This window comes from Chamaea fasciata, unplaced genomic scaffold (genome assembly GCF_029207755.1).
Source record: "Chamaea fasciata isolate MVZ Bird 193981 ecotype frontalis unplaced genomic scaffold, bChaFas1.0.hap1 SCAF_1, whole genome shotgun sequence".
Classification (NCBI taxonomy): Eukaryota; Metazoa; Chordata; class Aves; order Passeriformes; family Sylviidae; genus Chamaea; species Chamaea fasciata.
Genome location: NW_027094086.1, coordinates 119,251,227 through 119,278,303, shown reverse-complemented (window position 1 = coordinate 119,278,303; position 27,077 = coordinate 119,251,227). Strand labels below are relative to the sequence as shown.

General features: G+C 39.7%; 1 protein-coding gene across 1 annotated transcript in view; it reads right to left on the bottom strand.

Annotated features, from left to right (window-relative positions):
• Positions 1-218: 218 nt before the first annotated feature.
• The window catches only part of JAZF1 (JAZF zinc finger 1), a 186,648-nt gene continuing 159,789 nt past the window's right edge, over positions 219-27,077 (bottom strand). The window contains exons 4-5 of the mRNA XM_066195175.1: positions 7,713-7,882; positions 219-1,385 (exon numbers count right to left, since the gene is read on the bottom strand). Coding sequence (XP_066051272.1) covers positions 1,209-1,385; positions 7,713-7,882 — 347 coding nt within the window. The 3' untranslated portion in view covers positions 219-1,208. The remainder of the gene's footprint in view (positions 1,386-7,712; positions 7,883-27,077) is intronic.

Below are 27,077 nucleotides of genomic sequence, written 5' to 3'. Positions count from 1 at the left end.
TCTCTGACCACCTGCTGCAAGAAGCACTTAATCTTCAGTAAGGCTCAAATGTCATATTTCAGCAAAATTAATTGTAAAGCTAAACAGACACTTCCAAATGGAATGCAGTGACCTACAATGAGAAGCAAAAAATGCACAAAGAAAATCTCAAAACACAATGAATGTGAGGGAGAGGCATTAGAACTCCCTTAGCACAACTAACGGACCTCCTTAAACCATGCGCTGAATTTCTCATTTTTATTTGCAACCGCAGCACATGCTCGTACAGTAGTTGCAAGAATTGGCAACACATAAAACATTAAATCTGTTGGCAATAGAGAACTACAAAGTGCTTCAAAACTTCATCTGAGATGAAGATAATTGTTTCTCACACACACATAAATTTGCACTTAAGTATTTCCAAGTGTCTTTCTAAGAGATAGTTCAGGGGTAAATATTTAGTTGGACTGGGATATTGGTCCTCAAAAGTTTGATGGGCATGAACATAACATGACATCTTGTACAGAGAAAAAAAATGTAATTGCTAACACTAAAGTGATTGTTTACTAGAGTTCGAATGGCAAGGTTTTCAGCATTTCAAGAGGGAGGAAAAAAGAAAGATTTGCAAGATAATATAAAATACAGCAAGCACACCTTTTTATGTATGTTATTTAAGTATGAAAATATTTTTAGCATATTATGTTAAACATTCTTTCTTATTTATATTTCCATTACCTAAAAGACTTGCTACTCCACTGATAACTCCATTATGTAAGGCATGTTAACTATAGTTTGACGAGGGCGGTACTGTTTTGGTTTTGCACACACATTGACAGATGCATCGAAAGTCTTCATCACGTTACAATCTTGAAATGATGTCAGTGCCAAGCTCTCCTCCTCACGCTCCTGTCCCACACATCAGTACAACTAAATACGCAACGTCCCCCTAGTTCTTTTTTGTTTTGTTTTTTGGAGAAAAATGTTCTGAAGAACCTATAGCTTTTATAGCACCTTATCTCAAAGTAATGAAAATGGGTATGATGATAACATGTGCAAATGTACAAAATCATTAACTCTACAAAGATACATCATTCCAAAATTACAGAAAATTTTAAAGCATGCATTTAATTTTTTTAAAGGGTTGCTGAATGCTTCCCCTGAAAAAGGTGGCTGTTCTCAAAATCAGCAACTGCTGGTGAGGATTTCTTGGCACATTTGTGACCAGCATGTTATTGCTGCATCTTCCTGATGATCTCAGCAGACACGGGGGGATGAAAATTGATTGTGTGGTGCCGCAGGCCCTGAGCTGTCTTGTAACTCTTTCCACAGCGACATTTGAATGGTTTGCGTACGCGGATTTGTGTTCTGTGGCCGTTCTTGGCGTGGTACTTGATACCGTTCACATTCTGTGAGGGAGAAGGGAAAATGTCAGTGCTCAGGTGGGCTGACACAGGCTCTGCTTCCAGGCAAAACCTGAAAATGGATCAATGCTATGAGCAAAATCCTATAAACTGCCAGGAGCTCCTGCTGGCTATTACACATAGGCTATGCTCCCAAGGTACCAGGTGGGACAAGGACAATAATTTGTGTGGTTCTCAAAACTCACCTACTTGGCTAATCCTGATTTTTACCTCCTAATACACATCACTTCCCAAAGAATACCATTTAATGGACTCACACATGGTTGCTCTTTGTGTCCTGACATCTTTTTCATATAGCACTGACAAATCTTATTCAGAGGTTCATTTACAAGCAAACAAAGAATTGGCATGAAGACTCGGGTCACACCTCTTTAAAGAGCTGAGACCTCCCCCATGGTGGGTCTGTTCTGTTTAGTGTCATTGTTTGTAGATATGTCTTTAAACTCCAGCAAATTCTGATCGTTGACACATTGCCTCCAAAGAAATAACTGCAGGGAATGCTTAACTCAAAAAAGTTACACAGGACACTTAAAAAATAATCCAGAGAAGCTGTCTTCAAAATAGCTATTGTTTGGGAATACTCCACTGGTAAAACTGGAGAGCTGATCCCCACTAGTGCAAAACACAGCAACACAACACACACACCCTGTTACACTGGCAAGGGCAGGAAACAGGCCAAACTTCTGTCAACCAAAAACCTTACTAAACGTAAATCAAAGTAGTTCCCCTGTCTTCCTTTTCACATATTTCTGGCAAAAATGGAAGAAGCTGTTGTGATCGCAGCAGCTGTTGTGATATTCATCTGTGGAGTATACTGGAATCTCTCATCTGCTCCTACCAAAAGAGCTTGAATTTCTCGATGAAAAAGCAAAATCATACTGTTTTTCATCTGAGCTTCTTCTAGGATGAAACTGAAGAAGATAGTAGTTGTAATAAAAAGAGACAGTTCCAAGCCTCTCCTGTGTTCTCTCTTAAGATTCCAGATAGGTATCTCAGTACTTTTTTAAAGATTAAAGAAAAGAAAAAAGAGGAGAAAAGAGAAGAAAAGAGAATAAAAAAGAAAAGAGAAAAGAAAAAAGAGAAGAGAATAAAAAAGAAAAGAAAAAGAAAAGAGAAAAGAAAAGAAAGAAAGGAAAGAAGAGAAAAAAGAAAAGAGAAAAAAGAGAAGAAAAGAAAAATCTAAAAAGCTAAAATCAACCAACAGCCCAGATACTAACCCCTTAAATTAGGTCTTGGGCATTTTGTCTTTGCTAAACCACTGCCTGGTGTTACACATAACAGAAAGTCCCCTTGGCTCTTTAAAAAACAAGTTTTATCAATGTGCAGCTTGCAGTAAGTGGAAGCTCCAGCTTCAAACTCACAAAAAAACAGTCTCAAATATCCATCCTGGAAAAGAGGTGCAAGACTGCAAGCAACTGCTCTGACTGCAGTTCATGCTGCTCTTCTGCAGAGCAACCAGGCAGTGAATCCTCAACTGAAGTTGCAAATCCCGCCTCTGAATCGTCCTTTACACCCTTAAAAATGCTGGAAAACCCCTGCACAACTGTCTGCTCCTCCAACACCAACCAGGCACAGGAACATGAGATATCAAGGCAGGGTTTGTCTGGGTGCAGAGTACTCAGAGAAGGCAGAAAGCTGTTGCACCACAGCTCCAAGAGCACTACAAAGCTACAAAGCTACAAAGAGCAGTCAAGTAAATTCCCTGCAAGTAATCTGAGATCCTGGGGCAGCTTTTCGATCATCTTGCACATAGTTTCAACCTCTAGCACCCACAGGGCCATTGGGGTGAGGAGGCCAGGATTGTCACTGGGTGGCAGGAGGACTTGATAAAGGCATCTGCCATCATCTATGTACCTTTAAGGACCCGTGCCTTCAAAAGAGGACAAAATCTGGGGCTGACCTGCTAAACTTTTGCTACTGCAGTGAAATTTTTAAACAAGCCCTTTACCTACAATAACAATATTTTCCTAACAAAAACCTGTTCCTGTTTAAATTTTTTCTAAGAAATCCCTTCTAGATACTGTTGAGCTACTATCAATTGCTACAGATACTGTAAATCTACAATCACAAACATTCTCACTGTTCCATGCCAATGGTACTCTTCTCCTGATCCAGATTTTTTAACAATCCATCAGCCCTAGTACACCCCATTCTTTGGGGAAGGGGGAGAAAGTATTTTCAGGTGGAAAAAATTAAGGAGATGCTAAAGCAGAAACCTTAAAGGGATGTATTGGGCTCTGGAAGGTTTGAAACACAGTAACCATGCCGAGCATGAAGAGCTTGTGTAAAGTGAAATTTGACCTGTAACTCTGTCTAAAAGGAAACTGTTGTTAGAATTACAGTGACTCTTCGGCACTTTTTCCACTGCTGTAGTGTAAACACTTTGTTGTACGTACGCTGAGTTTGCTGAGGTACAGCAAAAGCCACGACCAAACTCGTACATCACTTTTATTGCTCTGGTTACTTAGGTTGCTCACTATTTACTCTCACAAATGATTGAGGAAGAGGATGGCCATAGAGAAGGGTACTCTAAAGATCTTGAACAGGAGGAAACAATTATTAACCTGGGATCAGATCAGGAGGTGATAGAGAAGTTTAGACTGGCACTATCTGGTTTGCAAGGACACAAAGGCTCTTGTTGGGCAGGGCCCTTTCTGCACGGCAGGACTGACAAAGGTACTACACTGCAGAGAACTTGCCAGCCCCACTTCATGTAGTAAAAAACATCTCAAAAAGATGATTTGAGAGTTTTCTTGTTTCAGCCTTGGACATTCATACATGTTTTTGTACTCTTGGCTCTTCATACCAAAGTTTTCTTTGTGGGTCCAGTTCCTCTGTTCAACTTGCAAGCTCTGGCTTGCTTCTTTCTTTCAAGTAAATTCCCTTGTTTCCCTCTCACTTTAATATTCTCCTTCCCTAAGTTCTGCTGAGTTTCACTACTCATAGGTCAGCCTTCCTGGGGGTTTGGGTCACCTCACAGGACCCTCATCCTTTCACGTGCCAAACAGACAAGCTCAGTGACTGAGCAGACATGGAAGGTACCACTTCTCCTCTTGCCCAAGGCCAAAGAAAAGTCATGGATGTAAGCTACATTCTGTATGCACTGAAATCTATTATTCTTTTTATTACTAATTTTGCACAAACTAGAAAATTTAGGACAAATACTCTAGGGTTTTCTCTATACTAGCATATATGCATTATTTGTGAGGTTTGTTGTACCTACTATGTCTCAAACTTCATTTGCTCTTACGATATTGCCTGAGTAAGTTTATCTACATCTTAAACACATTTTCAAAGACCTTCTCCAGAGCTAGAGACCACTCAGGGGTATTGAATAAAAGGAGGACTAATCAACACCTTCATAAATCCCCATTTTAGCTCCTACAAGGTGGTATTTTGCAAAGCACATTAACTACTCAGTATTCATATACTTCTGGACAGGGCATCTAAATTTGGATGTGAGTCCGAAGTCTGGTGACAGTGAACTCCACAGAAAACAAGGATTATACCTTTGGGTTCCTTGGAATCACACAGATGATTTTCTAAAAATCAAATTTCAGCCATCAAAGATGAATTACAGGAAGAAAAAAAAATCCATAAATGGAAAACTATAAAGTAATTATAACTTCTTCTCTACCTCAATAAGCAAAATTAGAGTAGAAAGCAAGCTTCAGAAATTAGTTCAAAGACTTATGTTTAAAGCATCTAGAAATCAGTGTACTTCAGGTTTATATAGATGCTTCTGACAATCCCGCATGTAATTTAAAGAAAAATATTTCTCCGAGGATCTGTGGCTTCTCAAGAAAATCTCTGCATTACTATTTAGAGTACCAATACACGTTACAAGCAAACAATTTTTAAAAATAAAGTTCCTGAAGAACAACGAAATGTTTATGACTATTTGCACTGCCTATGGGAAAGCGCCAGGAGACAGCAGCTGGGCAGGAGGCCAGCAGGGGCTCCTGATACGCATCTGGGCTTGTGTATAAACATGTTCTCCTTACAGTTTCCATTGTCCGCCCCAGCCCGTTCCTTTGGAGTATTTGTTGTACTCATTCTTGTCTTATTTACCTTCCCATAATGACTTTTCAGTGCAGAGGCCATCTCTTATCCTTGAACATTGTTTGCAAAAAGGTGCCCCATCCCTACTGGGTCCTTTAAGCAGTACTGTAATACAAATAAAATCTCTAAAAATACCATTCTACTTCTCAAACTTACGTCACCTAAGGCCAGACAAAAGAAAACTGTGTATATCCTCCTTTCCTCCTTGCTCCCTAAAGGAATGCATCCTTTCTCAGCCGTAAAGTGAGCCTGGCAATTACTGTATGTGCATGTCTGTGTTCCTGTTTGGAGCACTATAATTGTTTTACAGTCCTGACTGTGATTATCCAGTACCCACCAGAAAATCCCAGTGCTTTGATCACAGGACTCCCTACCCAGACTCTGCAAATAATTCGTCAGACAAGCGGGTTAAGCAGAAGGAAGATAAAGAGGAAACAAGAAAACACAGCTGACACAAAGCTCAAAGGAAGGAAACAAAGATAAAGATGCAAAAAGAAAAGAAGTAGGCTGAAAATAAAAAAGGGAGGAAACAGAAAAGAGAAATGAGGTGAGGTAGAGTTTAAGGAAATGTGCTTTTCTATCAGGACTAAACAGAGGTGAGTCTCTTAGGAGAATAAGGTACTTTTTATTTGCTGCTGTTCCCTGTCAGCCCCTCTAAGGGTCATTAATTTGTTCCCCCGCCCATCTGCTCTACCATTAATGGTGTACAAGATATCCCTTATAGACAGTCCTCATGCATTTGAGATGAAGTTAGTGAGATAGCAGAAGCAAGCACAAACAACTTGCTCATTTGGGCAATAAAAAGACGGAGGGCTAGCAGTCAAACAGAGAACAGACAGGATATAGCAAATTACAGGGTTCTCCTTCCAGACTTTGCCATTAAGCGAATGTTTTCTGCAATGCATAGATGCCCTCTGGGCACACGACTTCTAACAATCACCATGGCTTGTTTGCTTCCTGAGCTAGGGATTTAGCTTTTTATACCATACCCTCTGTCTGGCACAGCTCCTACCACATGCAAGGAAAGTATTGATCTTCAGTAATGTGAGTTTGTCTGCAAATACTTGTAAGTAGTCCAAAAACATCTTTCTCTCTGCCCTGGCCCTGGAGATGGTGTTCAGTTTTTCCTGTAACTGGAGAATAAATGCTACAAAGTTCAGGATAATCTCAGCAAAAAGATTTGTATGTCCCTAAGAAACAAGCACACTGCTTTCTTGTCCATGTTTTATCAAATAGTGTTGTCAAGGATAAGTGGTCTGTACAGGAACCTGAGTCTTGTGATTTGCTGCTGTAGGAGCTGCTGCAGCATCACTGAAACAGGTTTTCATCCACTACATGGTTTCATGCACAGGTTCTCCATTCTTGCCATAACTCTTTTATCTCAACTGCTATTGACCTTCCTCTATTTCTATTTCATATTTCTGCTCTCTTCTAAGTCCCTACTTATCAGTTATTTAAAGGACAAGCCACAAAATACAACCAACCCAGCCACCATGGTTTTTCTAGGGTGTAGGGTCAGTGGTTGGATTTTCCAGTAGTTCATGCAAAAAACTTTAGCAAATGTCTTAGAGGAAGTGTTGCCAACACACTATTTCTGTCCCTACATGTCAGTGGTTAGCGAATGCCATACTGAAGTGCAAGATGTTTAACACAATTTCATCTGCAAGCCCTGCATGTGGGGTCACTGACAGCTGTGCAGATGTGTCATGGGAACTCAGACCCAGGACAGAATGATGCCAGAATTTCTGCAAGACTCTGCCTTCCCAAGGTGAATTCTGACTTGCATGATGTTAACCACTACATCCCACACATTATCTTTAACAGGAAATGCACCCCGGGCACTGTCTCACTAAAGAGGAGGCAGTATCTCTAGTAGTCAAGCAGAAGGAATTGTTTCTGGCACAGATGGACAGAAGCTTTTTATTTCATATTTCTGAAAGGGACCCAAGAGATAATTTTGCTTGTAGTACCTCCTGCATTCTGTAGTTAATTTGTCTAAATAACAGAAAGGCCGTTAAAATGTGTAAAGCAAGAGAGTTGCTATATGTAATCTTTCTTGACAGACATCCCTTGTAAAACTGATAAACTTGGCTGTGCTTGAGAGGAAACTAGTGAATAAAATATTCTGCTAAAATATCACAAAAATAATTGTGGAAAGTCTATTAAATGAGAAGAGTGCAAACTGATTTTAGAGGCTTCCCCCACCACCCACACCAGCAGGAAATGAGGTAGGTCTGAACTACTACTTACCTTATATCTTTTTTTACATCCAGGAACAGGACAGGCAAAAGGTTTCTCATCCCCTCCATTCATGCACATTGAACTAAGGATAGCTTCAGAGCTGATAGCACTTTCTGTAGTCCAAGACTCATCACTGTCTGATTCTTCATAGTCTACTTCCTCTTCATCATATTCACTACCTAGAAAAGCAGGGCAGTCAGATAAAACAAGAATAAATAAGAGCACAGTAAGATAACCCATTCTGCATTTATTACATCAGCTACAATGACTTGTAATTTCCCCACTTTTGTCTTTTCTGGAAGACAGTTTTTTAATTGCATAACCCTATCTTTCTTGTCGTTATTTATTCCTTCATAAAGACACCAGTGGTTCTTTTTCTAATAACCAGGACAGACATTATTAATATATCTTCATAAACTGTTAACTGCATGGCACAGAAAGTTCAAAGGACTGATTTTAAAATGCAGTTTCATTGCTTCTCAAACACCAGGATCCTTCCGTCTTTCCCAGTGCCCTAACAGAAAATGCTCCCTTCCCCCCTCCAATTAAAGCTAATTTTAAGGCATTTCTTTATGCAATACAATACTGAAGAGTGTAATTCTACAGATCATAAACAGTGTAAAATAATATGTTGACAAGTCCTAATGCATTTACTAGCCCTTTGGAATTAATAGGAATTATAGCACAACATTAATAAGAATTATATTGTAGCAATTATAGTTGTGAAATTCATTCCCTCAGGTGTGGGTATAAATTGCATTGTGAGGCTGCCCTGAACAGACCGCATTATGTTCCAGATATGCAAAGACAGCCATCTGAGCAGCTGGTGCTGAGTTTATTTATTATTTTTAATTGCAATAACTATTAACGAAATCCTCTGAAGAAGTTAAATGTGAAACAAGAGAAATTAGAAAAGCAGAATTCCAACTGTAAAAATACAGTTGAAAAAAGAAAAGCAGGGGAGGGAAGAGCTGCAGCTGATTAAAAAGAAAATATATGCACAGAGGGAGAGAGAGGGAAAGCTGAGGGAAACTTCAGTGGTGTCAGCAGGAGGTGGTGCTGTGTTTCCCCTCCCCTTTCTTTTTTCCCTTTCCCAGCTCTGCTAAATTTTATCCTTTCTGCTGAAAGACAGTTTGGCTCCAAGTGCTGGAATAGCTCCTGCTATTAAAGACAGTTATGTGACACTTGCACGGCTCTTCCCTCACGTGCCCTTTCAGTGCACGGCTCTGAGCAGTTCTACCCGCCGAGGAGAAAATGCAGACAGATGCCTCATGGCACTTTAAAACATTCAGAATTCATAGGGAAAACCCATACTGGAAAGTACAATGGGGTTTTAGGGGCGTTTCTGCTTCTGCTGAAACTCCACACTTACTGCCTCTTTGGACTCCCCCTTCCCCACCATTCCAAGTCAGCCTCAGCACTGAGTAACAACACGTGGCAACTGGTAGCTGCCAGCAGCCAGGGCTCCTGAGCTTTGGTCAGGACAGATGTCAGGCTGTCCACATTTCTTTCCTGTGGCTCCCATCTGTCCAGGATGGTGTGCAGATGAGGAAAGAGGGATGGTTTCCCACCAGCCACAACCGTCGACATGAGCGCACGCACAGGCCCTGCAGCACATCTGGAAAACTCTGCCCTGCTGACTGTAGCTCCTCATCCCACTCCCAATGAGCGAGAGCCAAAGAAAGCATTATTGACCTCTTAAAATATTTCTGAACTCTAGGAACAGTTAACCTAAAATGAAGTTAAGAGTTGTTATAGTTTAATTAACTAATAAAAAAATGGAGGCAAAACCACAACTCTGCTTCTACGATTTCCTGCCCTTGATTGTATCTTGATGGAAAAAATTCCTCAAGCTGTTCCTTTCAAACCTTTTAGCTCAGTGGGGTTTTTTTAAAGCAAATGAAACAGAAAACCCTATTGTAAATACACACATGCGCTCCTAGGATGTCAAAACATACAATTCTAAACACTGATACCAACAATTTCTGCCTTTATAATCACCCTCCTTGTGAGCCCCCTTAAGAGTGGGTGATTTCCGCCCAAATAGTTTTTGTCCTCCTGAAGAAAACATCATTTGAAACAGTACAACATCTCTTAGGGACACCGGTCCTTTTAGTGATGATAAGGCGTATGCTTTCATAAAGCAATAATCAGTGCTCTTTAAAACTTAATATGCAATATGATGTATAAAATAAGAGATGCACAGAACAGTGGGGAGAAGCTGCAGTCAGTACTATTAAGCATTTCCTTAGGTTTTCCTAAAGGCATTAAGGAAATAAATTTTAATTTTTCTAGTAATCTTGCATGGTAGGATCCAATCCTGTAAAAATGTTGCCAGTACTTCAGTTAAAGGTAGGCTCAGTGACAGAGACAGAAGAGACCAAACTGTGTGTAAGCATCCATGAGACCACACCATCCTTACGGTTTTCTTCCCATGGCTTACCCGAACAAAAATGCAAGATTTGGTCTAGTACACTCAGAACAGTTCTTTAACCAGTACAAGCAAATGCTTCATTATCTTAAATTTTTAAATTCAGATGTCACTACAGATTTTACAAATACAATTGAGCTTTTCATATGAATGACCATATAAATATCTATTTCTTCTTGCACAAAACAGTATGGTGCTGTATGACTTCATATGAAGCTGTAACCGCACTCTATCACTGCTTTTATCTAACAGTGTCCTACTGAACTTAACTGCTTTTAATGTCTTTAAAAAAATAAAAATTAGAAATCCCAAAATGTATTTAAAAGGATCTTGGTAGAGGGAAAATGCAAAAAAAAAAAAAAAAATCATTGCCTTGAAAAAAAATTCATTAGCAATAAAAATTCAACCTTAAAATAATTATGTTGTTTCAGTTGTTATAGAAAAACAACACTGATTTAGTCATGCTTTTAACCGATTCTGCCTCAGAATTTAATTTCCTCAGTTGTCAGTGTCCAAAGTGCAGCAACCCATGCGGTGCCTCACTGACTGCGTGCAACACATCAGAGAGGGGGGAAATAAAACAAGAGGAAAAACAAGAAGCACAACGCACAGGTTGGCGCTGCCATTATAAACAGCCCCTGGATGAGGTATTTTAATTAAGTGGTGCAGGGCTGAGCACGGTGGCTTTGTGAGGCCGTTCCCAGGCGGGGCAGGAGGCTCCATGTCAGGTGTACAAACTGCAACCCGAGCCGGTGCTGCCCGGGTTCTTGGGCAGCGTTCCCGGGGACCAGCAGCGCGCCGAGGAGAAGTGCACTGCAGCGCACTTTGATCAAGATAGAGCTAGTTAATTGCTTGCCTTTTCTTTTTTTTTTTTTTTTTTAACTTGGTTGGTGTTTCACTATTATACCTGTAAATATTTACTTAAAAAAAAAAAAAAAGAAAAAAGAAATTACGCGCCTTTACATCTAACCCATGGCCATCTCCAGGGTGTAACAATTGCATGACTTGGGCAGTGTTTGCATTAACTCTCCAGAGAGCTGTCTCGCTGAGCTCCCCTTAGACAGTGCCACGCTCATGGAAAACGGGATGCTCTTCTGGGGAATGCTGCCCTCTGGACACTGAGCTGAGTCGTTCCTGTAGCAAGTGTGCCAATGGCTTTACCCTTCCTCCCCATGCTTGGAAAGCAGAAGGAATGTTTCTTCCACAGAAAAATATCAGAACTAGTCTTCAGACGTCTGAAAAGCAAAAAAAAAACCTCCCCCAAAACTCGACAACACACAGTTCTCTAAGACAAAGCATCTAAGTATCTGGCTGATAGACAAGCACATGGTTTCAGCAAGGCACCGTACAAATACACAATATTATTACCATAACTAAACACTAGTTCCACCATAGCAAAAAAACTGCTCTCTTCCTCTCTCCTCTGGCAATGCTTTTTCTGAGGCTTCTTGCTGGCTCATTGCTCTTTAACATAATATCCAGTTTCATCATCTGGCTTTCATTCAGAGACCCTACACAGTTCCACCTTGGCCTAACCTAAACCACTGCTTTATTATCCAAATAACTCAGTAACATCTTCTTAATACTGCACCCGCCCTCGCATGCAATAATCCCTCAGTCCTGGCCCACAAAGCCATTTCCCCACTCCCCACTTCAGTGGCCTTGCCAAAAGACTCACTTCATCTGGGCTGCCCCCAGCAGATCAAAAACAATGAAAAGAAACAAAGGCAAGGAAAGAATGCTTGTTCAGCTTTTTTTTCTGCCCCCCTCCCCCCGCCCCGCCCCGCCCCACTGCAATTTTCCATGCTGAGACAATGCCGCTACTCCTTAAAGGGGAGGTGGATTCCACTAGGCACAACTCACACAGTATGCCATATTGGAGCCAGATATCACATAAAATTACCTGTTATGAGAAGCCACAAAGCACACCGGCTCACAAACAGTTCCAGCAAGTTATTTCTCTTGTCATTTTCACACTGCATTTAAACAACCCATCACAAATGAGGAAGCTATGTCCCAGCCAAAAGAAAAGACATGCACGAAAAGGGATTATGATTACTGCCTGCAGGTTAAGAAGCCTGTGTAGTTTAAAACAAAAGAAAAGCTGACCATAAAGACTTGGTCTACACCTCTGCTGCCAGTCAGTTTTCCTATCAAAATCAGTGAGAACGTCACTTAATCCTCCAGCAAAGATCTCACCTCTTCAATGCCCATCTACTACCTTTTTGTTTCCCAGTAGATGAAGTCAGTAATTTAAAGAGCCCAGAAATGGTTTGCAGGGAGTTAATTCATTTGACATTCTGGAACAGACAACATCCCAGCTACACTGCTGAAAATCTGGGGCCTTATCTTTTATATTTCTGGGGTTTATTCTGTATTCACACCACTGTAGCCAAGATAAATTCTGCCTTTTGCATGAGTGAATTCACTCCATGGTGAGATTTACAGAGGATTTTCTTCTGAACTTTAAATGAATCCTGGTTCTAGCAGGTGCACAGCATTTGTTTTTACATTGCTTTTCAAATCTAAAGACTCCTCTGCTGTGCCTTTAAATATAAAAAAGACAAAGTTGATTAAAACCAGCACAAGCTGTGTGTGCCATTTTAATGAGTAGGATCTATCTTGACCTCTGATCAAGAACATTATGAGTTCTTCCTTTCTCCTCCCATGAAGAAAAACAAACCCAAAACATCCTTGCCAATTATTTTTGTGACCAGAAAGCATACATTTAAGTATACAATGAATAACCATGAGCAAATAGCTTACTGCAGTGGGAACCAACATTGCTAGTGTCACTGAAAGTTCATGGTAATTCCAAGGATTTCTCATAAAAATTCAGCTTCACACTTTGTCCCGTGCGGGACTTGCAGTTTGTATTTCATAGAAACAGCTTTATGAGAGCACTTCTTATGTTAAGAACTTTGCATTCCCATATTCTGCAACAGTTTCCTTGATAAAAAAGTGAATTATTAATATTATGTGAATTTTGGGTTAATACTAAAGCACATTTATGAATTTGTCAGACTTCTTCCCTTTATGCCCAAGGATGTACACAGCAGGGACAATGTTCCTACAGGTGATACTCATTGCTGATCTAAAGACATATCAAGTCATTCAAAATGAAATATTATTCTTTCTCATAAAGAACAGGAAATAAATGAAATACAAAACAGTCAAAGAACAAATAACAGCGGCCATGCAAGTCCAAGTCTTTAGAAGCTGTAGCAGGACTCTCTCAGCTGCGAGCTAGTATGGGTGGCACAGTGTACTGGCTCTGCAAATTCCAGCAACAAATGTCAGACACTGGATCATCCAGACACACTAAGCCAGGGTCTTCGCTTGCCTGCTTGTTTTGGTGGGCGGGGAGAGGGGACACAGATGACAGAAAGCGGTTTTCAGCCTTTGTCCATTCAGAATAATTTCTTACATTTTCAAAAACACTTCTACCATTCATGTCCACAAAGATGATGTAGACACAACTGAAGAAAACGTGGAGAGGTTTAACAGAGCAGTGCTACAGACACTGGCATTTTAGACAGGAAGTGCCTTTGCAGTGTTTGGATTAAGCACCTAAATACAACAAGCACTAGGTTCACCTCAGTGAAGTCTTTCATGGAGCCTTTCTCCAGCATGTGGGTATAAGCATGTGCAGTTGAGGTTTTGCTCCTCTCCCAGGTAAATATTCCTGATCTTTATTTCTGGGTGAGGAGGGGCAATTCTGTTCTCAAAGCCAACTGCATGCTTGGAACTTTGCTGTCACTGGTGGGAGCTGATTGAGATGGTTATGGTTTATCAAACAGGCACTTGCCAGGGCTGGCAGAGGCCTCCGTGCCTCTTCATGATCACAACAGAGCCATCAAAATAGCAATTATGACTGACTACTGCCTTGGCCCTGCACCAGGTGGGGCGGGGGCTCCAGGCTGTCCTGCTGGCCGCTGCCAGCGCTGCACAGCGCATCCCACGGGCTGTGGCTGCCACTGCCAGCAGCCTCCTCTTTCCCATGACACCAGTCAGAGCAGGATTTGGCCAGAACAGTGTCTTCTGGAGAAACCACCCTTCCTTTTCTCTTTTCCAGTCCTCTCCTAGCTCAGATCAAGAATTGAGTGCTAAATAATGAGCTGTTAGGATGTATTTCTGCCAAGAAGAACTAATTTTCTATTGTCTCTGGCTGAAGCAGGGCTCAGCTAATGAATAAGCACCAAGAGAATTTCAAAAATGTACCTCATGTAATGATGTGAACATGGATTCAAATACAAAGAACAGTATGGTTTTTTATCATTATTTTTAGGCACAAAGCACTTGAAAGCACTAGAGAAAATAGTTAGGCAAAAAAACCCCAAACAAACCCCACAAAAAACTTTTCTGTGTTCGTTTGCATCATCTGAAGAGTAGCTTTCAGACAACACTTTCAGACCTCCACTGCTATACCAAAGGAGGGAACATTTAGGCATCTAAGTTTACGGGGAGGTGTTTCTGGACATCCCCTCCCCTCTCTCCCAGTCAAAGGGCAACTGTAACTTGCAGAGTCACAGAGACAGGCTGAAAAGATCCTTCCTACAGCTATTTTGGAGGGTGGTACTTTAAACAGGATGAACCTGTACACAGTTAAACATCCAGCACCCTGGTGTTTTAAATGACATGGTAGATGGGCCAATTCCAACATTTCACACCAACTGCAGTTTTAATTTCATTGCTTTCAGTGTAAGCTCATGCTGAATTTCAAGTGACTTAAAATGCATCCTGTTACAAGTTTTGGATTCTCTTTGGAAAGTGTGCAAACACTCCTACAGGTAAAACGTAAATCTGAATACATTGTATTTTGGTATAGAATGATTTTGGCTGAGCTAACCTGTATGGAAATCACCCTAAAATGTTGGAGGTTAAGCTAAAATGATAAAGGTTCAAAATAAGCATAAAGTTTTATATTTAAAGGGCTATTAGTATGACATTAGTGCTATATAATATTTTTCACTTTTCAGTTCAGATCTCATGTGTAAACAGTTCTTTTCAGCAAAATGGAGAACTGTTTACATGTGAGACCTGCTCTCCGTTTTGGGCTACTAGAGAAACAGAACTAACACACTCAGGTTAAAAAAAAAAAAATCCTCCAGAGCCAATACTGGGATTGGTGGAGCAGCTGGATTCTATCTGGCCTTAGGAGCAACTGTGTGCCATTTTCTTTCTTGATATATCTGTATCTTGATAGCAAGGAACAGTCTTTAAAACTAAAGCACTGTAAACCCTAATCCAAAGTTTATAAATCCGCTTGCACACCTATATAAGCAGATATGTTACAGCTTATTGAATGTATAAATGCAAATAAAACATACATGTAATAAGATAAACAAAAAAATCCCCCACTTCCAATTACTTGTGGAACAGCAACTAATCACAAAAACATGCATGTAAAGAACTGATTCTGGAAAAAAACAGTCAACTGATACCACGGCATATGTTTTGTAGAGCAGGCCTTTCTGAGAACGCTGCAGAGGTGCTAAAGCAAATTGTTATAATGTCACTGCACAATGTGCTGTTGAGGTTTTATGGTCACACTGCGCCAATAGTCTCGGGAAGTTACTTTGCATTCTTATATAAACTTTTCCCCCCAATGCTGTTTTCCACAAAAAAGGGCTTTCAATAATGTACAAATCTTGTGTTTATACATACTACAGGAAAAACACGATAAACCCAAGAACACAATCTCTACTTTAAACATATTTTAAAACTAGATTTCTGCAACTTCATGTAAACAAGAAAAAGCTGTTAAACACTCACCAAAAAAGAACATAACCTTCCTGTAATTAAATGGCAGTGTTTTACATGGCACTTTTTTAAAAATCATGAAAATAAAAAAAAGTAAATAAATAAATCAGCCCAGCAGACCCCTCCCAATTTGAGGCTTAACCTGCAAAGTAATGTAACAGTAATAAAACCTATGCCAGCTGGACTCCTTTCTTTTTCTGGCTTTGGCATCAGAAGCAAGAGCAGGTATATGTTTGAAGAAAAACAAAGTAGGACATTTTCCACCTTTAGTCACAGGATGTTAATTGAACTCTGGCAAAGGTTTAAAGATATTCTCAAAATGTTCAAAAAAGAATTAAAACCAGTTGGGGCTGAGAAAAAGAAACAATCCATCCTTCCTCCCCTCCCTTCTCTCCCCTCAAACATCTGTTCCAAACTTATACTCCAGAAACCACAGCGAAGAACAGTCATAATTAATGTTATTTTGGCTTTTTAGTTGCTAGGCCTGCATTCCAAGGTTAGAAATACAAAAATACAAGTTCAGGGCACTATTACTGTACTTAAGGACTCTCCTGATGCATATAACAAAAGAGCAGTTTTTCTTTTCTCTTCTTTACCCCATTTTATAAAAAAAAAAGAGAAGAAAAAATAGAAACGGTACCAGGAAACAGTTCCATGTTGAAGATAAAGGATTACAATAAAAAGTACCTACATAAATGAACTACACTTTATGAAGCTATGAAAATACATTTGAGACATGTTTAATACATGCTTTACAGCTGTACAAAAGCTATCCAGCCACTTACAATGCAGGTCATAAAACTGCTAATGCACACAGGTCCCTCCCCACCCCGACTGCCGTGCCTTTGCCTTGACCGGCGTGCAAATCCTGCACGGCTGCTCTGAGCTCCCCCCAGGCACTACCACTGTGCAGGTACAGCCTGAACTACACAAGGAGTGCTGCTGATTTCAGCAGGATCTGGCTAGGCAGGGACTTCCAAGATGCTCCTCAGGCCCTCCTGTGTGAATGGGCTGCAGCATGCCTGCAAGCCCTGGCTCAGCGCATGGAGGACCAGGGTGCAGAGGAGCTGTACAAGACAAGGTGAGGTACAAGACAACTCAGTGCTTTTCCAGCGGTTTTGGGCTGAGGAAATGTCATGTTTATGAAGCCCAAGAGGGCTGGCTACAAACCCCTGACCAGCAACAAGGGAAGCAATGGCAGATTCTCCACCTCAATCCACTGAAGGGCCAGGAGGATTTAATCTGCATGAATATACACCGACCACTTCTCTTTGCCTGCTTTTGAAGCTCTGACCGTCTAGATTTAAGAAACACCATCAGCATGATTTGAGAGCTAGTCCTAAGACTCAGAATTGCAGGATGGGCTAACATGGCTACCAACTACTGAGCAAGAATCAAGGCTTTTGTCATCTCAACTACACAAAAAATCTACAGGAAAGATCTGTGATGTTTTCTATTAATCCTACTTTGTGTTTCTCAGAAAGAAATTAACCCAAGCATAAGAACACATTTAGTGGGGAGTCATGTCTCCTCTCTCATTTTTAAAGACAAAGATTCTGATAAAATAAAATGTGCACTGTGCCTCTTATGCTGTCACAAAGCTTTCTTTGAGGCTCTCATTGTTTCAATCAGGTCTACACAACGTATGTTAGCAGGCGTGAGTTGTTTCAGGTGACATATCACTGGGCTAAAATCAAAGTACTTTTCAAATTGCTATTTTCCATTGCTCCTTGGCTTCTTGTCTCCTTCGGCATTAGAGGCAGAAGTGCTCAAAAGTTGTGAATGGCACTCTCTGACTATAGATGGAAAAACCTTTCAAGAGGGAGACTATGCTAGCAAGGACAAAGCACCAACCTTCATCTTCAGCAAGAATTAGGGTGGTGTCTTCCACCTGCCAGGCCACAAGCACTAAAAAGACAAAAGGAACTAGTGGTTTTAGGAGTCAGCAAATGTTTCATGGTTTTTAGTTCACTTGGAAATACACAAGAGCTACATAGAACCCTGTTTTTCCTAAAATGTTACACAATTTGAGGATCTTGTACTGGCCAACATCACCTCATGATACACCATTTCCCCTGTGAAATAAAGCTCTCTGGGTTATAAGAGAGTGAAGTGGTACATTAGTCCTTGCTTTTTATTGCTTCTGATTTGCTTTGGCCATAATGCAAGGAAAACTCAAACATTTGCTTAAGTTTCATCATCTTCAGCACACTGAAGTACTGCATAAATAAGTCTGTTTCTTTTTTTTCTGCTGAACCATAACACTGGTGTCAGTGTGCAGACACGTAGCACTGGTGGACATGGAGTAATTTTTTCAGTCCTTGAGGTACTACACTGGTATAGATAAATCTCATTTAATGCCCCATTGTAATATACATATATGTATTTGTGTAAATATGTATGTGCATATGCACACACACACACAATTTAAATAAACACCTAAAAGCTCCATGTGGCCACTACTGTTTCTAACTTGGAGAAAAACATTTGTGTTTTCAGCTAGGAATTTTCAAGATAATTAGCAGATTACTTACAAACCTAAATGGTAAATAAATAAATAAAAATCCTTCCACCAATTGGCCCTTGCAGTATAAACACACAAACATGAATGCCATCATTGTTACCCAGAACTGCTGAAGTAACTTTTTGAGTGTCGCATTATCCTTATGTTAAACCTGTTATGCCTCAAGCTGTGAAAGGCAGACACAATGTGCTTTCTACAAAAAGTGTATTTTTTACACATTTGGAGGAAGATAGGTTTATGTGTGATGGATATGCTTGTACACAAAAACCCCTATCCTATCTCAAATTAACACAGAGATAATCTATACTTTTAAGCTTATTGTTCATTTTTTTTGTTCTTGACCCTGCTAAAAATGGTTTGTCAGGGTAGACTACTACGATGGGGATTATAAAACAGTTCCTGTGCTTGGAAGTACTTTAAATCTACAAGCCATGTTTCTATTGCTGCTTTGTAGCTCAAACCCCAAAACTAGTGATGATTTTACGAGTTGCTGTAGTCTAGACAACTCGGTTACTTTTCAATTAAATTGTTCCTTGGGGAGACTACTGTGAAAAGTCCCATACAATTAATTACAGGTATGTGCAATTAAAATACAATTCTACAGCACAGTAGCTTTACAATTGCTGGTGCAATTTATGTCTGTATCAAACAAGAATGCTCTGAAGGGGCTGGGAAGACAAAGTACAACACACATGTAAAGCTACCTGTAGTGAATGAGATGAAATAAAAGGTAATGTTAAATTTTTGCGTGCCTTTTCCTCTGGTAAGATTTAGAATTCTACTAGAAAGCACAAAATCTAACAACTGAGCTAATCTTCCCAGAACATATTTTTATAGCAAACTGGGCTCAACACATTTTTACTGCCAAGTTAAGGAGCAAATCAGAAATTTAACAGAATTACATGAAAATGCACCCATAAAGCAGGAAAATTAAGAAAAACAGAAAATGCAGCAAAAAGCTGAGAGGATATGTGATTAAAGAAAGTCAACATGTATTTCCCCTGACAGCAAAGCCCAATTTTCCCCCACTGGTTATTTTCATATTAGTCTTACTTTCTTCTATATACACTTAAAAATGTCCTTTTTACTTTAAAAGCAATTTAAATGATTAGAAGCACCACTTTCAAATACCATTTCGTGAATATAGGCCTTTCTGTACTTAACTTATAAATTAGTTTAGGATGGAGTTAAACAAAGGACTAAGCAGGGGAGATTATCAGAGCACGTCTTTGTGCAAACCATAGGAAAGATTAGTTCCAGGAGAATCTCCATAATTTTGCTCAATCTTCACAAGTTTACAGGCTTGGATCAGTGGAAATACCAAACCCCTGAAAAATTCGGACACTCGTGAGTCACGTCAGCTTGTCTTGCACAGCCTTGCAGAAATCCTCCAGGATCTGTACCCCAAAGGTACCCTACTATGAAAGAACTGTAGTCTTGGACTTGCAGCCCTGTAGTCCTTGCAGCCTTAACCAACACTCCTCATGCACCTGGTCCACGTGCACTGAAAGAGGTGGACTTTGAGGGGTCCCAGACACACTAAAACAAACCAGATCATTTCTGTAAGGCGAACAGGGCTGGGGTTTGCGAGTCCTTAGGACTCTGGCTTTGCCTAGGAGATAAAAAAAAAGACACCAGGGCCTCCCTTGTAAGAGACACAGCCATCAAAGGGTGGCCAACTCCCATCCTGCCTCCTTTTAGGGTTCAGCCAAACTGCAGAGCAGGTACCCAGGTAATTGCACAACCAGAGGTCAAAAAATGTGCAGGTTTGACCAAGTTATCTTCAGGGTAATTCCAAGCTGTTCGATTTGGAGCTACAAGTTAGTCCAAGGCGTGACAACACTGTTGCTGTGCCTATAATATGGAATTATCTCTGCTCTGCAGATCCTCCAAGCCTAAGTCTCAGTATGTTCTGGGAATGTAATTCTTTTGGTTTGGTTTAGTCACTGAGTAACCAGGTTAATACAGTCTTGTCTCTCTAAGGAAGCCAGACAGTCACCTGACGGCTGATGACCGCTAGGAAAAGGAAAAAAAAATCCATTTCTGAAGCACTTAGCCAAGCACAGTGATGCACACTTGAGCATTTTTCACTTTGGATTACAGAAGAAAGAGCGAAATATGTAGAAGTTTACAGCCTGGCTCCCTAAAATTGGAATGTGACATCTAGCTCTGAAAAAACATCTTTTAGCCATGGGAACAAATCCCACCTGTTCTAAGAAAACCCCTATAGGAAATAATTGAACTTTTACTTACTATTTTCCATTGTCATTAGAAACCTTTTATTACAGCTTTATTCCTTAAGGTAGAATCTGGAAACTACTACAGATTTCTCTTATTATTCCTGCTTAGTCATGACCTCAGCCAAAAGCTCTTGTTAAAAATCTCATACTATACCTAAGCACACACATATACTATAGTTAACTCGTCCATTGATCAACTGTTTTGCACAATGTCATTCATTATTTTTTTACAAGAACACCCATAAGGCTCTGTTAGAATAGGTGCCTCAGACTGCTAAATGCTGGGCAATTATACATACAATATAATTTAGTGTGCAGGATTAATATATGGCCCCAAACCTGCAATTAGATGGAACCATTTTGGCTCCAATAAAGGAATCTCTCTTCCATCATCTACACAGAAATGTGAAAACCTGGCAACAGTGAAGCACCTCAGAAGGAAATTTTGTCAGGGACCACAATTCAGTTTCCACAAGATATTTTAACATAGATTTTTTTCATACCTTGCAGGTCTGAAATATCAAATGTATTCAAACATTCATTATGCTGGAGAACTCAATTTGGTCTTCATTTTGTGAAGTATAGCTTATTTATTTGCCCATAGTGTTTATCCAAGCGTGAGTCCATATATCTAATTTTTAATAAAAAAATAGCATAAAAGTTCTTCAGACTCTGAGCAGGCAATTAAACAAGTAGAAAGTTCTGAACAAGTAATGAGATGGCTCCTCAGACATCTGAAAGTCTGTTTTTTCAAGCTGCAACAGAGCTTGGTTGATTCGTGCTTTACTATGCTGGACACCCCGTAAGTCAAACACACAAAAATGTAACACTCTCAAGCCCACTTCTCAGCAACAATTTAATACAACAGCCCTGGGATTTGATTTAATATTTCTACTTTTCATTATTTTTTTCAATTACATCTGCATGATACTAGGCTACTTTAACATAAAGTGCAATAATTAAATTTAAGCATTTACAGTATGCTAACACAGGTGAAGAATTTTTGAGGCGAATGGCTAAAGCTGGGTTTTTGTAACTACATAAATTCTTGAGCTTGCAACTCTGCAAGTGGTGAATACTCCATTCCAGTCTGACAAAGCACTTCTTATGTGCTCCAAGCCAGGCAGCATTTACTTCCTTAGTATTAGGTGCTAAACATTAATCATGTGCTTGAAGCTCACGTGACCTGAATTTGTAGCGTGATTTTCAAAATGCCATCAATGTGTACTTGTTTCCACTGGTTTGTCCTCCCAAGTCTAATTTCAAGCTCCCTTAAGATCTAATCAAGGAATATTTTGCAGTGCACTTTGCTTACAAAAATAAGCCCACCACAAAAGGGCAGTATCTCTCTAGCTGTAGCAATATTGAGTAAATCTTTGTTGCCCAAAGAGAAAGCTGTTGCAGATTATCAACTGAACAGCAGATTTGGTTCATAGTCTACTCTGATTCAACCTAACATGGAGTTCAGAAATGCCACCTGCTGACAGCAGCCAAACAGATTCTGCTATAAATAGCAGCTCTGCAACTAATTCAGCTTAATTCAGCTGAATACATATTAATAGCATATCCATCAACACAAAAAAGTTTTGAGCACCTAACTCTTCCTGTAGGTCTTCAATTATTTGTGGGGGGAACACCCCTCTTATTTGACATTTCTGCTGCTCACTCTAAACTGACAAAGAAGTCCAGCTGAGCAGATCACTTTTTCTTGCTGGATTCTGTTTAATGTGTTGCTCCAGTGCTCTGTGCAACAGCTGTCTGTGCCATATGATTACTTCATTGTTGAAAGCCTGACATATGGAAACTCTACTGAAATGTTAGCTGCTTTGATACCTATGAAGAGGAATGAGCTTTTACATTACAACAACGCATTTTTTAAACAACTCAAAAAAAAAATTAAACACACATTTAGAATCTAAACCATATTAGTTTCCAGCATATGCCTGTTACTCTATTTCGATGCCCAGTTCCAAAGGCTGGTTACTATTGTGGTTTTGGTTGCTATTACTAGCAAACAATGGGTGGTTTTCTTTCAGCTTTTGCATTCTTGGAAGAGAAAAGGGAACAGATTCAAGAGGAGGCCCGTGGGATTCCTTCATGAGTTATCCTTGAAGGCAAATGCTACACAGCAGAATTACAGGAATGATATCTCATGTCATTGAGATAACAGTACATGAGATAACCTGGTTTATTGGGAAAAGTAATTAACTGCCACACAGTGTTTCGCTTCTCAGAATCAAAGCTTCCACAACAGACAGCTCCTTAATGGACCAGAAGAAAGGCGGATCCTTATGGATAAATTTCTGAGTCCCAACTGCCTTTGGTAGGCAGAGAAAGGAGCTCCTTTGTTGTAATATGCAGACTTTCCTCCCCTGTAAATTAGTCACCCAAAGAGGGAACAATGATGCTCCAAATTATTTCATCAGCAGCATGAACACTTGTTAACACAGAAGGAAGATGTAATTTTTTGGTCACTGTTTTGCCAGTAGTAGCGTTTGGATCCTGAACAAAATCCATCTGAATGAGAGAAGATACTAATAGTCTGAGTTTTAAGGATCGATTAATTTTATTGAGTAAAAATTTGTATGTACCTTTTAAAAAATATTCAGCCTTAGAAGATATTCCCTAATGATGTAAATGGGATATGATTCTCTTTAATTTAGTTACCTAAACCTGAATCAAACACAAATATATTTGAAATTATTGCAAACATTTAAAAATGCAATCACTCTCGGTATAAAAAGTACTCTTAAATACACCAGGCTCTGAAAATAAGACACTAGGGGAAGACTGATTTTTTTTTCTTGTTTTGATTGAAAAGTAATTGAATTCCGCTTTCTGTTACAAAATGATATATTATATTAAGTCATCTTTCACCACTAGTATGATTTATTAGACAAAAATTGGCCCATATCACATAGTGTATTCTGACTGAAACAGTGCAGCTTTAGGACTACTGACAAAGCTACAAAGCAATCTTGATTTCAGTTTTAGAATATCTCCACATATCTACAAAACTACTGGTTTACTATAAATCTACTAAAACATAATTCAGATAGTAACCTCAGATGGTAAAACGTAGTAATTTCTACATCAACAGTAATAATTTGATAGCCTCAGTAATATTTTTTTTCAAGTCTCATAACATTACTTTGCAGAATTTTTAGGCATATTTGATTAAAATATCACTGTTTAGATCTTAGATTTCTTAAAGGTTAAGGCAAATCCTACAAAGTTGTTTTTTACTTCAGATTAAAATGATTTATTACTTTCAAGTTTTACAAGAAAGAGAAAAAAATTTAAAAATGAAAAGTTAGGTATTTTCTGTGGGTAGAAAACGGGGTCACATAAATACGGAGACTGGACTGGTGGAAATTTCAAGGAAGTCTGACATATTTATGAAAGGTAAAAACTTTCAAATGCAATTAATCAGAAACGACTGAACAAATATGACTCCCCAGAAAGGCATTTATCCTAATTAACAAGACAAACCAATAGTTTGTCACCTGCTCAAATGACAGCTGTAAATCAAAATGGGACTTGCCAATTCTCTCATGGGGTCAGCCTATGACCACCCATGAAAACTGCACTCTTTCATCTCCTTCCCAAGTGCAAGGGCTGAGAAAAGGCCACAGCTGTTCCAGGCAACCACAGCATCCTCGACACTTTGTGCCAGGACTGGCTGCCATCCACTGCCCAAAATGATCAGGCAGTAAATAGGTCTATAAACCTATTAAAACTGCGTAAATGTTATAACTTGTAATCTATTAAATTAAAAAATAAACAGGAAAGGATGTCTGAGAGCCAGCTTCTTCAGACCAAAATAAAATGCTAAGTTAGAGGTTTTCAAGTACTGCAGCTTTTTTTTTTTTGTAGTGGTTTTTGTTGTTGTTGTTGTTGTTTTAGGTTTTTGGGTTTTTTTTGTGCAGGGGGAGGTGGGGGGGGTATAAGACTTAGGGCTGAACTATTAAAAAGCCAGTTGGTGGTATTAAACTCTTGCTTTAGGATTTATAGGAACGCCAAAAATTCACTCCAGGCTGAAATTTACAATTCCATGCCTGGAACAGTTAAAAAAAAAAAAAAAAAAAGGAAAATAATAAACACATAACAGTGGTTTCAGATGATCGATGATCTTTGGCATTTCTTCAATGCTGAATTGGCTTTATTTTTTACTTTTTTTTAGTCTCAGATTCATCACTATGAATTACTTTTCTAACTAAAATTGGGAACAAGTAACTTTAATAGTTAATTCCCAAGTTACTATCACTGGATCTCTTTTAAAGCTTTTCAGTATGAAGAGACATCATAGCTTTCAAAGGAATGTCAATGCTCTGACTTAGACTGAAGAGCCAGGAAGTTAGGGGTGGAAATTTCTTCTGTGAGCCACACGGATGTATGAAAACAGTCAAAAAATTAACAACGTATGTTGAGGATTCAATGCCAGCCCCATTTTTATCCATAACTAGACTTCATTAGTTTTGTGGGTTTAAAATTGACATTTAAAAATAAAAGCAACATAAGTTTTTGTGACTTGAGTGCTCCTTAAATAAAGAGATATTTCAGTATTTGCAGACTGCTAACATCTTTCCAAAATAAGCTGTGTGCTGGTGCTACTTTGCTCTATTTCACTATCACCCTAAGGAGCCTTTATTCCTGATGGAAGCCATTTCTTTTGCTAAATCCTGCCTGTGAACTCTAACAAGACCATTTAAGCCCTACTAAACAAAGTCTCCTGGGAGGCACTATTGTTAAAATAAAAACTGGAGCAAATTTTTAAAGTGAACTTTCTGCAACCGTTAGAGGATGCAGATCTTAAGAAGAGAAAACTTGTTATAGGAGAGGGAACAAAAAGCCAAATGTAAGCAGAGAGCATATGCCAGCCACCCCGAGGGAACAGAGGGGAGGTATAGAAAATTAACTACTGCATTTCTACTTCCCACCAAAACCACAAATGGGCCATTTCAGGGGACTAATACATCCAGAATCTGAAGATAAATACATGTCTACCTCATTACCTGAGAAGAGCCTTAAAGAGCACACTCCTTTGCTGAATATTTCTGCTTCTCTATGAATAAAAATCTCCTGTACCAAGAAGCAGGAGATGCTTACATGTGCACATGCAACATTCTCAGCATTGATGTGTGTCAGTCTGGACGCTGCTCAGCTCGGTCTGAGAATGAGGCCCCACAGTCTTTTGGCACAGATTTTTACTGCAAAACTTAACAAACACTCTCTGCAGCCAAAACACCTTGAACCACTTCTTACCAGGTTTCACAAGCTAGGTGGGTTTGAGTCTGGTCAATACATGGATGAGAGATCATTATATGAAATTGCACTTTGCTGAAAACTTACAGCAGTAGCTTAAAACCATCGGGCAGTGGCGAGACATCACCATGAGGACATGCACAAACGTGACTGGAATCCAGGCAGCTCCTGGCTTCACCCAAGCCAAGACTAACACCCCTGGGAAAGCCAAGATGAGCAGCATACCAAAAGGAAGGACAGCTCATGGAAAAGGGGACTCAAAAGCTTAGTGTGGTTTTCGCTTTCTACGTTGAACAAGAATGACAAGAAGCCATATGAGCAAGACACTTTCAGCTGAGTAGAACATTTGTATCTGTATGCCACCTCACCAGCCTGTAGGGCATGATTCCTCTCTGGCATCTAAAGTGCCACCACCATGTGCAGTGACAGTAATGCCAGGCACACTGCTGAGCCCTCACGAATTATCCAACAACTGAGATTGGAGATAATAAAAGGGAAACAGCCATTCCCAGAATTTCATTAACAAATTGGGTCAAAGCAATCCCATTTTATTTTTGACAAAGCTTAGGCCTAAAGGAGGATGAAGACAAGGATTATATTTGGATTATAACAAATACAGGGCAGAAGGCAACCTAAGGGAAAAAAGCCTCTTGGTTTTCTCAAGTTACCACAACATACACGTTTACCTGCATTCAAAGACGAATTAACAAGAGTTTTCTCGGAGTGCAAATCAAACAGGACTGCATGGAAGGAATACAGCAATACTCTTCATTCTCACAGGATGCAGTGGAGGGTATGCCTGTAGGGCTTGAAAGCTGTGTAGGCACTGTGAGGCTGAAATGTAGGACAATTTACAGACTCCAAATTGTTCCCCTGGAACAGATCTTGCCTAACTATCCTTGGTTACATCACCTTGCTATAGTCAACTGCCATATATACCTGCACTTGAGGGAAAAGGATTTGCATTGTCCAATAAAAGACATGTAAGCTGCATATCTAAAGTTAGTCTGCAGCCCCTATTGGGCTGCTCTCCAGGCATTGCACCCACAGAAACTCAGCTATGGCATGACTCTGAGCACCTCATCTATCTCAGTTAGAAAAAATCTTACACCAGGTAAACACTGGGAAAAAACCTGTAGTTTATCAGAAAA